General features: G+C 44.1%; 1 protein-coding gene across 1 annotated transcript in view; it reads left to right on the forward strand.

The window, feature by feature from the left end:
• Positions 1–3,533: 3,533 nt before the first annotated feature.
• Positions 3,534–12,714, forward strand: part of EXOSC7 (exosome component 7) — a 53,838-nt gene continuing 44,657 nt past the window's right edge. The window contains exon 1 of the mRNA XM_006868784.1: positions 3,534–3,613. Within this exon, the coding sequence (XP_006868846.1) occupies positions 3,557–3,613 (57 nt within the window). The 5' untranslated portion in view covers positions 3,534–3,556. The remainder of the gene's footprint in view (positions 3,614–12,714) is intronic.

A 12,714-nucleotide genomic window follows, 5' to 3' on the forward strand; every position in this document is an offset into this window, starting at 1 on the left:
CTTGTTGAGTGTATGAAGTTTCCAGATGTCTGTCCTAGAAATATGGCACATGGTTGGAAGCTGGGATGTCTACTTCGGCCCTCTCTATCAGATCCATTGGCCTCATTGTTGGTGAGGGCTCTTATCAGCTACTTGGAGTTAAGCTCTACCAAGCCTGCATCTAACCTTTATCCTCATTTACAAGGTTGGACTGAAACAGACACAGCAACTTCCCACCAGCACATGTTCCTCAAGAAGAAAAAAAAACCAAGTCAAGGGTTGTGAGTTTATACCTGACATGGACTTCTCAATTTTGGATCCCGGTAGTGTTTTGTTCTGTTGAATACAGGGTCACAATAAGTCAGAACCAACTCAATGACATCTAACAACATTGTTGTTGTTGTTCAGTGCTGTCGAGTTGGTTCTGACTCATAGAGACCCTATATGGGATTAGCAGTCCAGTGCTTATCCTACAGCATCACAGGACTCTGATATCAACACAGTCCCTGGCAAGGAGCTCTGGTGACATGGTATTAAAACACTGGGCTGCTCAACAAGGAAAAAACCAAGGCCGTCTGTTTCCGTAGAGATTTACAACCCTGGAAACCCTATGGGCTAGTTCTACTCTGCACACATTTGGTCATTAGGAGTCAGACTGATTTGATTGATGGCAATAACAACATAGTTTATGGAACAGTTGCTAATTTCATAATAATAAAGACCTCCTTCAACTACTCTGGGGAATGAGATGGGGTCTGAGGGTGGAGAATGTATAGGTGATAGGGAGAAGTGCAGGCAGGGGAGCTAGATCACCTGGGCTCAAATTCTGGTTCTGCTACTTACTAGCCTATATGACCTGCGACCTTGGCAGAGATGCTTAACTTTTCTGTAAACCAGTTTACGACTCTGTAAAATGGGAATAATGCCTTGCTCATTATTTCTTATGAGGACTGAATGAGTTAACTTTTCAAAGTGCTAACAACAGTGTTTGGCATATAATCAGCATTATATCAGTTTGTGTTAAATAGAGTTCAGTGTTTCAGAAAACACAGACCTACAAAATAATATGCCCCCAAAAGAATCTGACAGTGATGGGAAAACAAGTTGGTTTAATGGGATTATTTGCTATCCTGACTTCTTAAACTTTGGACTAAACAAAGAACTGTGAATTTATGGGTTTTAAAAAGGTCAAATCATTATCCCAACAAATGTGATAAAAGTTCTGGAAACATTTAAGCAAAAAAATGAGTGAAAATGTACTGTTTTAGTTGAGAATTTAAAATAAACATTCTATTGTTTACACCTCCCATACCTACTTACCCTAACATCAGATATCATTCATAACAGTATTTATGTTATATAACATAACAGTACTGGCAATACTGTTGACCCTTCTCTCCAACAAGTAACTCTCTGCCAGTCAACAGGACAGTTTAAATATACGCTGTGTGCTTAAAAGTACATATTGTAAGTCTTTTTTTTTTTTTTTTTAAATAAAAATGACTCCATGGTATGTATCCAAATTCAAACTTTTCTTTCTTTGTGCCATTTGTGATCAATCAATCTGCTGGCACCTTTGAAATCTTCAATATCCTGAGATACCTTAACAACTAAAACTCCACTTTCAGGGACTCTCCCTTCTGAGTAATTGCTAATACAAAATACAAGGGGGCTTCAAAAAGTTTGTAGGAAAATTCCACTATCTTTTTCATTCCATTTTTCCAAGAACTTTCTGAACCCCCTCATACTGTTTCTATCTTCAGCAGTCCCTTGTTATCTCAACACAAAGTTCCTTACATAGAATTCAGCTGTTCAACCATATACTGAGGGATCTGGGTGCAACAACAGGTGGAGCACCTGTGTCTTCACTGGGGAGGGCACTCTTCTGGTTTCACCTCTCCTAGTTTCACTGGAGCGCAAAGTCCAACCCTGAAAGGTATCGTCTCTATAGGTGCACCTTTCTAGAGAACTCTGGAGAGACTTTAGAAATAACTAATGCCCACTCTACTAAGAAGAAATGATCCTTAATTTTGTGGCACAACAGTTAAGCACTTAAACACGTGGGCAGTCATTTCCTCTCGCTACCCTTCTCTGACTCACCTGATTCTGAGTCCCACTGCAACTATTGGTGCTACCATCTATCATAGTTCTAACCACAATCTTCTATGGTCTTGTCAATACTTCAACTTCCCCTTCTGCACGGAAAGTTTCTCTAGGCAGAAGTTGTGTTTTACTTGTATTACGTGTCCCAAAGCTAGCACAAAGCCATCTGTAGAAGGCTCCCAATAGTTACCGGTGACATTGTACTGAAGCCAACATCTGTGAAAACCAATCATTCTTTGGATAATTAAACTGCTAAAGGTTAGTTTCACTTTTCAGAACAGGGAAGGAGATTCCTTAAGTGATACACCAGGAAGTCGTCAGACCCACTCCTTGTTTCAATCACTTTAGATCAATTTCCCCCCATTGGTCAGCATGGCCCTTTAAAATTTGTACCTGACCCAGTCTGTCCTGCCTTAAGACGCTCCTATGGTGACGGTTGTTGTTGTTAAGTGCCGTCGAGTCGGTTCCAACCCATAGCGACCCTGTACAGGGTTTCCGAGCTTCACCTTTTTGGTATCCTTTCTGGATATTAATATCCACACTTCGACTAAGCCACCTAGCGGAGCTGGCTTTTTTTTTTTCTTTCCGGGAAGCTGCCACAGTTCCCATGATCACCCCCATCAAGTCGGGGCTTCCAGCCACCTCAGGGAAGGTCTGAGGGCGCTCGGGAACTTCGCCGTCGCCAGTACCGGTTGCCAAGATCCTACTCCCTACCTTTTTCTCTCTTTTTTCTTTTTCGGGACAACGCTCCAGGGACCATCTGGAAAAGAGGACCTAGAAGGTCCCGGGTCAGCATTCTATCTGTCCTCGGGGTGGGATGGGGGGGTGGTGACAATACCGCGGAAGTAGTGACCCCACTCCCGGCCCTGACCCTTCAACCGATAATGAACCGAAAAGAGCTTCATTGCTACTTCTCTTCAACCATTCGAAGAATAGAGAGATGGAGGGGCGGGGAGACAGGGTAGATAGTCCCCCGGGCCAATCACGACGTCCGGCTCTCTCACTTGGGGTCCGTGACACACTCTCACACACACCCAAACCCTGCTACCTCAACTCCCGCTGTACGTAAACTGCCCCGCGCGCCTCTCCCACAGTGTGTATCCCCTGGCCCTGACCCGCGCCCCTAGCCTCACACTAGCTTTTCACTCCAACCCCAGTTCCCTCTTTTAACTGACCGTGAAGCCGGAGGCAGATCCCCAGTCCCAGGCCTCTGGGAGGACGCCCGCCGCCGCCGCCTCTCCTTGCAGTCCCCGACCCGAGACCCGGCCTCGGGCTGCACCGCGGCTCCCAGGACTCCTCCAGACACCCGGCGGCGCGCAGGAGAAGCCCATCGAGCACCCGGCGGCGGCGGCGGCGATAGCAGCGGCTGCAGGAGCGGCCGCCGCGCTGGTTGATGACGCTTGAGCGCTGGGGGCGCGGCCGCGAGCGGGGGGTGCGAAATGATGACGTGTGTCGCGAGGGGCGACTCGGCAGCATGGCGTCTGTGGCGCTGAGCGAGGCGGAGAAGGTGTACATCGTTCACGGAGTCCAGGTACTTGCAGCAGCAGGTTGGCCACGGCTTATCCTGGCCCTGTAAGCGTCGGCCGGTTCACCAGGAGGGAAGGCAGCCATGTTTTCGCGAATCTGGATTCATCTTGTGATTAAGTGGGTCTGTGGCCCGCGTCTGCATCTCGAAGCCCGCAACGCCGCCGAGTTGTAAATTGGGCGGCGAGCATCCATTTAAAATTGTTTTTGTATTTGAAGTTTTTTGTGTCTAAAGGATTCTAAACTTGGGCAGAAAGCGGTGGGCACTCCCCCAGGCCATTCCTGAGGTCTCGGGGGAAATGACCTCCTCCAAGGCCATCTGTTCACCTCCTGTGACGTTTCACTTTGCCTACCCTCAGGTTGTTTTTTTTTTTCTCCCTAGGAAATAGAAGGCAGGTTATTTCTAGTCCTCTTCCTCACCTGAAGGTCCGGAGGCACAGAGAGCGCACATGGCCGCTCTCAAGATATACATTGTTTTACAAATAAAAGGGGAAAGATGTTACAGTTTAAAAGGTGGCGGCGCAGTTTGTAGCATAATTGTTGCAGTTTCACATTTTGCTAGTGGAGAACTAAGGTCCCTAAAAACAACTAGAACCCAATACCATCTGTGTTCAGACTTCAGACCCTAGTTTTGACCACTCTAGAACGAGAGTTAGAGGATATTGGACCTGCTAAGGAGCTAATTGACTTCTTTCTCCACCCACCCACCCACAGACCCACCGACCCACCCACCGTGCGGTGTGCCCATCCAAGTCTTCAGCTCACCTATTGGAGCCCTTCCTCCTTCCCCTCATGCCCCTTTCTCTGCTAAGGCCAACTGCATTCAGTGATCCTAAGATGTAGCCATTCGATTAAGGTAGCCGGCTGTCGTTAAAGCTCCACAGCTCTGAGTTAAGGCCATGCCCCACTTTTATCTTCTGTGTCGGTTCTAGGGGAAATGAACGTCAATATTTAGCTGACAGGTTGCATTTTGAACCTGGATAATGGAGTCAGAACTCACAGTTCCATAAGCTTTAAAGCTGTACTTTAGGATTGTTGTTGTTGTTATTAAGTGCCGTCGAGTCAGTTCCGACCCATAGCGACCCTGTACAGGGTTTCTGAGGCTGTAAATCTTTACGGGAGCAGAAAGCCTCATCTTTCTCCCGCGGAGCGGCTGATAGTTTCGAACTGCTAATCTTAAGGTTTGCAGCCCGATTCGTAACCACTACGATTTCATTATACAGCATCCAAAAACAAAGACTAGAGGAAACAATGTTTTTGAAGAGGGAGAAGAGATGTTACTTTTAGTAGGAATTATGACTAAATATTACATAACAGTTTACATACCTCGGTGCAGGATTAGAAATAGGCAAATATATGTAGGTGTTATTGGGTAACAGGTGTGTTTTATTTGTATTTTGTTGTTGTTAAGTGCTGTCAAGTCGGTTCTATTTGTGTTTTTTCTAGTTATGTGCCATCGAGTCAGTTCTGACTCATAGTGACCCTGTATAGGGTTTCCGAGGAACGGCAGGTGAGTTTGATTTGGGAAGATATAAAAATGCTCTTCAAAGCAATTAGGCTTGTGCTTCCTTTTTGTATCCTTTGTACCAACTTCGTTCAGGTGCTTTTCCCCTGGAAAGATGCTTGGGGGAGGCATTATGGATGACGTTTTATTTTTAAATCTAAAAACCTTTGGGGTATTTGCTACCACAACCACAAAATGTTGGTTATGCTTTGCAGCCAATTCTCTCACATTCTATCTCTGACAGTGACACCATGGGGCACATGACAGGAAAGCAAGTGTGTCTTCCTCGTCTCTATCTTCCGACGGTTAGAGATAGCTCACAAAAAACCCCTAGTTCCCATGGCAACTCACTATTCAGCAGATAATCAAAGATCCTATGTGGCCGCAAGTTCTCCCTCATTACTTTATAGGCAGTCAGCACATTGTTTAAATTTATTACATTCTTAATATGTTGAGTGCTGTGGGGAGCGGGTGGGGGAAAGCTATGGTTCTGGGCCTTGAGATACTTAAAATATAGTTTGGGCAAAGTTAGTTGCTTCTACTCACTTCATACCCAACCTCCAGCATATTATATGGAAAACAGGGGGCTCTTTTTGTGAAATGAATAAAGGATAGAGAGACAAGCAATAGAGGCAGTGAACTAAAAGATACATGCCAAGGGAATGGTATAGTTAGTGGAGGTCAAAGGAGCTAAAGATTTCTGGGGACTGTAATACTTTGAAAGACTCCCCTTGTTGTTGCTGTTAAGTCTGTTCTATTTGTGTTTGTTGTTCTTGTTATGTTCCTTCAAGTCAGTTCCGACCCATAGTGACCCTGTTTAAGGAGCGGCTAGTGAGCTTGAACAAGACTTGGGAGATAAGAGGAAACTATCTTATATTGGAAGGAGCTCTGGTAGTGTAGTTACAAATCAGGCTGCGAACCTAAAGGTCAGCAGTTCAAAACTACCAGCCGTTCCGCAGGAGAACGATCAGGCTTTCTGCTGCCATAAAGATTTACAGTGTCAGAAATCCCATGCAGGCTCACTGTGAGTCGGAACCGACTCCAGAGCATACCACCACCACCATCTTATTATATTGGAGTCCTGGTGTGGTGCTGTGGGTTCATGTACTAGACTGTAAGGTCAGTTTGAACCAAAAGTTGGTGGTTCAAGTTCGCCAGCTGCTCCTCGGAAATCCTATACAGGGTCACCTGTGAGTCAGAGCCAACTCTATGACACTTAACAACAACAATCCTTATATTGCTCCTATGCTAGAAGGAAGATGTACAAATTAAAATAAATTTAATGTTTAAAAATTCTGAGTGCTGTGAAGGAAAAAAACAGACCTGATCTAGTTGGGGCGGTGGTGGAAATGGCTTTTGAAATGTGCTCTTGGAATGAGTACAGATTTAGCCATGAGCTTTCTAGAAGGATGGGATGGTGAGTATCATGGAGCCAAACTGGGTTGCAGAGGTGACTTGAAACCAGTGACTCTCCCATTATGGATCTTGGTCGTGATGGTGTGTTGACCTGTCTATATGATATCCCTAGTGTCTAGCCAGTGTCCTGCACTTGATAGGTTGATAGGTACTCAGTGACATTAAATAAAGTGGCCTTAAGAGTATGTGTGTGTGTGTGTCTGTGTGTGTGTGTGTGTAGTCCTAGTGTGGCACTGTAGGATAAGCACTGGACTGCTATCCACAAGATCAGTGGTTCAAATCCACCAGTTGCTCCTTGGAAACCCTATACAGGGTTGCTCTAAGTCAGAATTGACTTGACCGAACTTAAGGGGGGTGGGGGACAAGAATTGGTTAGACAATCGTTTTTAAAATCAAGTCTCTCTCACACTAGTATCACCTAGAGTAGTGAGATATTAGGCAACTTATTCAGCAGCTAATTAGTGCCACCAGGACCAGCAACCAAACCCCCTACCTTCTAGTTGATTCTGACTGATAGTGATCCTACATAACGTTTGTGAAACTGCAGATCTTTACAGGAGCACCCTTCCTCATCTTCTAAGGAGCAGCTGGTAGGTTTGGACCGCTACGCTTTCGGTTAGCCCAGTGTTTACCCCACATTATCTCTGCATGTGTGAAACAGGTAGTGGTAGGAGAAATTCTGATATCCAACCCCTCCAGTTTTTCTAGACCTTACGTAGTATGTGGCATGGCATGCTTTATCATGTTTTTAGGTAGTATTTTCCCCCAGTTGATTATCAGTTCCTATAGGACTCTGTTTTGCATTTTTTTGGTGTGGCTTTTTTTTGTGTGTTTTTTACTACTCTCTTTCAAACATTTGTCCTCTCTACAGTATTTAGGAAATTAGGGAAAACTACAGAATTTCCAAATTCTAACACTATGTTTCTTGGTTTACTTGGTCATGCACAAGAAAATAACCTCCATCTTAGTTCAGTGACTCTGAAGTCTCAAAGCACATTTCACTAATCCACAAAATACAGATTCCCAGACTTTACCTGCCCTTCTGAATCAGAAACTCAGACTGGGGTCTGGAAATGGACATTTTTATAAAGTGCTGGAAGGTGTGGATGCAGCTGCCAGGCTGTGATTGTGAGCCAGTGGTCTGTTCCAGCTTAGGGCGAGGTTCAGGAATCTGCTACCAGCTGTCAGACTGTCACATGGTCTCCTTTTGAATGAGCATCTTGAGTAAGACTGAGCAGGGTTCCTTTCCTAGGTCTACCATTCACAGTAAGAATGATTGTACCAGGGTAAAATGATGACCTGTTCACCTTGGAGTGGGATTGTGAGAAATGATGAGAGGTACCAAGCACCTGACAAGTCCTAAAGAAACCGTTGACTCCCTTTCAAGTTTGTTTTTCCCCTAAACCATCCACATTATACCCCAACCTTAATAATCCCATTTGGGGTTCAGCCTATAACTCTTGAGAGTTAAGCTCTTTTGCGTTGAGAGCTAGAGAGTAAGTTTATGTCAAAGAAAAAAGGGGATTGTGTCAAGAACTAGAATTAGATTATGACAAGGATCAGAAAGTCCTCCAGCATCTCTGGGGCACTGTCTTTTACCCATCCCTCATGGGTTATATGGTTTGGTCTGCCCTTCTGTCTTCTAAAGTTCATCCCTTCCTCCTAGCCATTGCTGTCTAGTTTCCTTTCTATCTTGGTAGCTTCTGCCCTCACCTTAATACCTTGGCTTCAGTATTGCCTATCCAGCTTTCCACCACATCAGGAGCTGTCAGGCCTTTCTCTCAACTGTTTCCCAGATCAGATTCCAAAGAGAGATGCAGTTCAACATGGCTAGTATATCATGCAAAAACAATTGGTCTCCCTGATAGATTGTATACTCACTCTGGCTTTGGCTATTGGGGGTGAATGGTGACTCCGTTATGTGGCCTTCAAAAGGAGTAAGTTTAATAGTTGCCTTTTGGGTGCTATGGGCCTGACCATCCATTCCCAGTGCCTTTTTCATTGCCAGCACCATCAGTGCAATGCAGGATGAAGATTTGTTGAAGTAGTCTTTCAAAATAATGCAGTGATTAGAGATTCACTGCTGACTTGAAAAGTGGATCAGTCTAGTTTTGCCTGTTGGGCTTGAAGCTGCAAAGCTGGATCAGACGTAGTCCCTTTTCCTAAAGGAGGTCACTTTTTTGTAGGGGAGATTCTTGTCTTCTAGCAAGCTTTGTAGTTTTGGACCAGTCCTAGCAAGGTGACCTGGTGTGGTGCTGTGGGTTAATGCGCTGAACCGCAAAGTTGGTTTGAACCACAAAGTTGGAGGCCCAAGCTCACCAGTCTCTCCTCAGAAACCCTGTATAGGGTCGTTATGAGTCAGAACCAACTTGATGGCACATCACAACAACAAGCAAAGTAAGGAGAGGATTAACAGTTCCTGAGAGGATCGCTGAGCATCTGAAATCCTCCCAGGTATGGCGCCTCATCAGTTTCTATTATAGAGGAATAGAGCTGGAGTCCTGGTGTGGTGCTATGGTATAAGCACTGGACTGCTAACCACCAGGTTGGTGGTTCAGACCCACCAGCTGCTCCTCAGAAACCCTATACAGGGTCTCTATGAGTTGAACCTGACTTGATGACACTTAAAAACAACAGGGCTGGGTTGATGTGGTGAATTGTGTCAAAGGTACACAACCATCACATCATACTACCAACCATAAGGTAGGCAGTTCAAACCCACCAACTCTTCCACGGGAGAAAGTGGAGGTTCCTGTAAAGATTTACTCTCAGAAACTCAGTTCATCTCCTTAGAGTTCAGAATTGATTTCATGGCAGTGGCTTTGCATCAGTGCAAGAAAAGGCTCATCACCTTTTCAGAGGTATAAAAGCTGCACTTGCAGCAAATGAAAATGATTGTGATGAAGAATTTGGAGTAGGGATGTTCTGTCCTTTCAAAGTGAGGGCAAACTTATATAACACTAAAAGGAGTCCTGGTGTGACACTGTAGGATAAGTATTTGATCATAAAGTTAGTTTGAACCGCAAGGTCGATGGTTCAAACTCACCAACCGTTCCCTGGAAACCCTACCCAGGGTCACTATGAGTTGGAGCCATCTCAGTGGCACTTAATGACAACAATGGACAGGTGGAGTCCTGGTGTGGCAGCATTGTAGGCTAAGCACTCAACTGCAATGTTGATTTGAACTGCAAGGTCTGTGGTTCACACCCACCAGACACTCCTTGGAAGTGGCTGAGAGTCGGAACAGGGTTGCTGTGAGTTAGAACCGACTTTACAGCACTTGACAACAACAAAAGGGCAGGTATGGTACTGTAGAATAAGCACTGGTCTGCTAACCGTAAGGTCAGCTGTTCAACCCCACCAGCTATTCCTTGGAAACTCTATACAGATGAGTCAGAACTGGCACAAAAGTGCTTCACAACAACAATCATCTTTACAGAAGTACATTGATAGATCTTTTCTTCTGTGGAGGAAGGGTTTGAGCCACCTACCTTTGGATACCAGCTGAGTGCAAACAATTTGTACCACCCAGGGGCCATGTTGTTGTTTTTAAGCATCATGGAGTTGATTCTAACTCATAGCGACCTAGAATACAGGTTCCGAGAAGCAGCTGGTGAGTTTGAACCACCGATCTTGTGACTAGCAGTCCAATGTTTATCCTACAGTGCCACACAGAGAACCCATAGTGGAGTACAAGTAGTTACAAATGAACCTGTGTTACAGGTTGAATACATCCACACTGAATGGTGATGGGGGCAAAAGTAACCCAAGTAACTGGAAAACAGTACGGGTAACCCTTAGACAACATTGGTTAAACTACATGAGTCCACTTGTATGTGGAATTTTTTCAATAAATATAGACTGATAGTATTTAAGACCTATTCTAAAATAAAGTGTTAAGTGCAGGAGTATTGAATTTAAAAAAAAAAGTGATTTCTTGTTCTCAGATAGTTTTTATCAAGTTTAGTACAATACTATAAACATTGAATAACACTAGGAAGTGTCAGTAATGATGCTGAAAGTGCTCTCAAGAAGCAGAGAAAAGTCATGATGTTACAAGAAGTTGAATTGTTTGATACGTAACCGTAGATTGAGGTCTGCAGCTTCAGTTGCCTGCCATTTCAAGATAAATTAATCTAATGTAAAGACCTTTTTTTTTTTTTTTTTTAAAGTAAATTTATGATGCCAGTCTATACCAACAGGCTTGAAAACATTGTACTTTTGTGAAATACTTTTTTTCTCATATTGAAATGTAGCTTTTATATGTGTGGGTATAGCACTGTAGGTAGCATAAGAACTGGACAACAAATCACAAGATCAGTGGTTCAAACCCACCATCTCTGCTTTTCGGAAACCCTTTATAGGGTTACTGTGAGTCGGAATTGACTCAATGGCATTTAACAACAAATATATAATGGAACTTTCTGTTCCTGTAAAGATTTACAGCCTCAAAAGTCCTATACAGGGTCGTTATGGGTCTAAACTGACACGATGGCACTTAACAACAACAACAACAATAATAGGACTAAGGTGCTCCTGACCTAAGCCATAGTGTTTTCAGTAGCCTCATATGTATGTGAAAGTTGGACAATGAATAAGGAAGACAGTAGAAGAATTGATATGTTTGAGTTATGGTGCTGACTAAAAACACTGTGGATTGCCAGAAGAGTAAACAAACCTGTGGTGGAAGAAGTACAGCCAGAATGCTCCTCAGTAGCCAGGATGGCGAGATTTCATTTCTCATACTTTGGACATATTACCAAGAAGGACCAATCCCTGGAAAAGAGTATAATGCTTCGTAAAGTGGAGGGTCAGCAAAAAAGAGGACCCCTCCCCCAACAATTTCGATTGGCATAAAAGCAGAAGAAATGGGCTCAAGAGTAATGACGATTGTTAGGATGGTGTAGGGCTTGGCAGTGTTTTCTGTTGTGCATGGGGTCACTATGAGTCAGAATGAACTCGACGGCACCTAACACCAACAGTATATAATATAGATATAAATACAAAATATGTGTTAATGGACTGTTTATGCTAGCAGTAAGGCTTCCAGTCAATAACAGGCTATTAGTGGTTAAGTTTTCTGGGAATCAAAGTTATATGTGAAGTTTTGACTGCCTAGGCATCAGCATCCCTAATTCTTGCATTGTGCAAGGGTCGGTTTTATTTTGAAGGGTTGACAATTTGAGCCCATGCAGAGGCACCTCAGAAGACAGGCTTTTGAAAGATCACAGCCTCGAAAACCCTATGGAGGAGTTCTACTGTGACCCACACAGGGTCGTCATGAGTGGGAATCGGCAGAAGCTAAGGAAAACAACACTAAGAGTACAAATAGAAAGAACTTGACACAGATACTGTACTGTATTAGGAAATTGTTTAGACACAGGAGGTATGAGTTAGCAATTCTGAAGCTACTTTATGTGTTTACAAAGATTGAACAAATAATATGTTGCAGATAATGAGAGTTAAGTTTCCACACTGAGAAAGAAGTTACAAATAGGAAAGGGAGGTTTGAATGGAATCTGTGCTGTTGGATTGGCATTCATCTGTGCTGTCCAGTGAATTATTTAATGTCTCTTCTAGCCATTGTCTTAGTAAACTCCCACCAATGACTTTTTCTGGATAAGAGACGGGTATCTGCATAAGAGAAGGTGTGGGGAGATGCTGATGGATTATAAGATTCATTTGTCAGTAATAACAGCTAATTGTGATGGATCACTTTTGCTATCGTGCTGGGTATAAAATGATCTGTAACAGAAGCAAAGGGGGATCTCAGTACCATCGAGGAAGAAGAGCCAGAAGAGCAGGTCCTTGGGATCCTGAAGCCCAGGGACAACTGAAATTAGAGGAGCAGCAGTGGCAGAACCAGCAGTCAGAGCACAAGTCAAAATAGTGGGCGTCAGGGCCCTCAGAGCAAGTAAAGTTGAATGCCTTTAGGCTGAGACTTATAGGGCCTTTGGGCTTAGGATTATAGTAGAGTGTCTGTGGGCATTTATCCTTTGTGACACTGCTGGAGCAGAGGATAGACCAAGGGCCACAGAGAAGCCAGCCAGCCTGCAGACATACCTGGGAGGAGGTTGTTATGACTGAAGAATTGTTCCCTGAGCATTTCAAATCCTTAATTGTAACCTGTTACTGTCCCTAAGGAGTCCTGGTGTGGTGCTGTGGGTTAATGCACCAGACTGCAAAGC

This window comes from Chrysochloris asiatica, unplaced genomic scaffold (genome assembly GCF_000296735.1).
Source record: "Chrysochloris asiatica unplaced genomic scaffold, ChrAsi1.0 scaffold00124, whole genome shotgun sequence".
NCBI lineage: Eukaryota > Metazoa > Chordata > Mammalia > Afrosoricida > Chrysochloridae > Chrysochloris > Chrysochloris asiatica.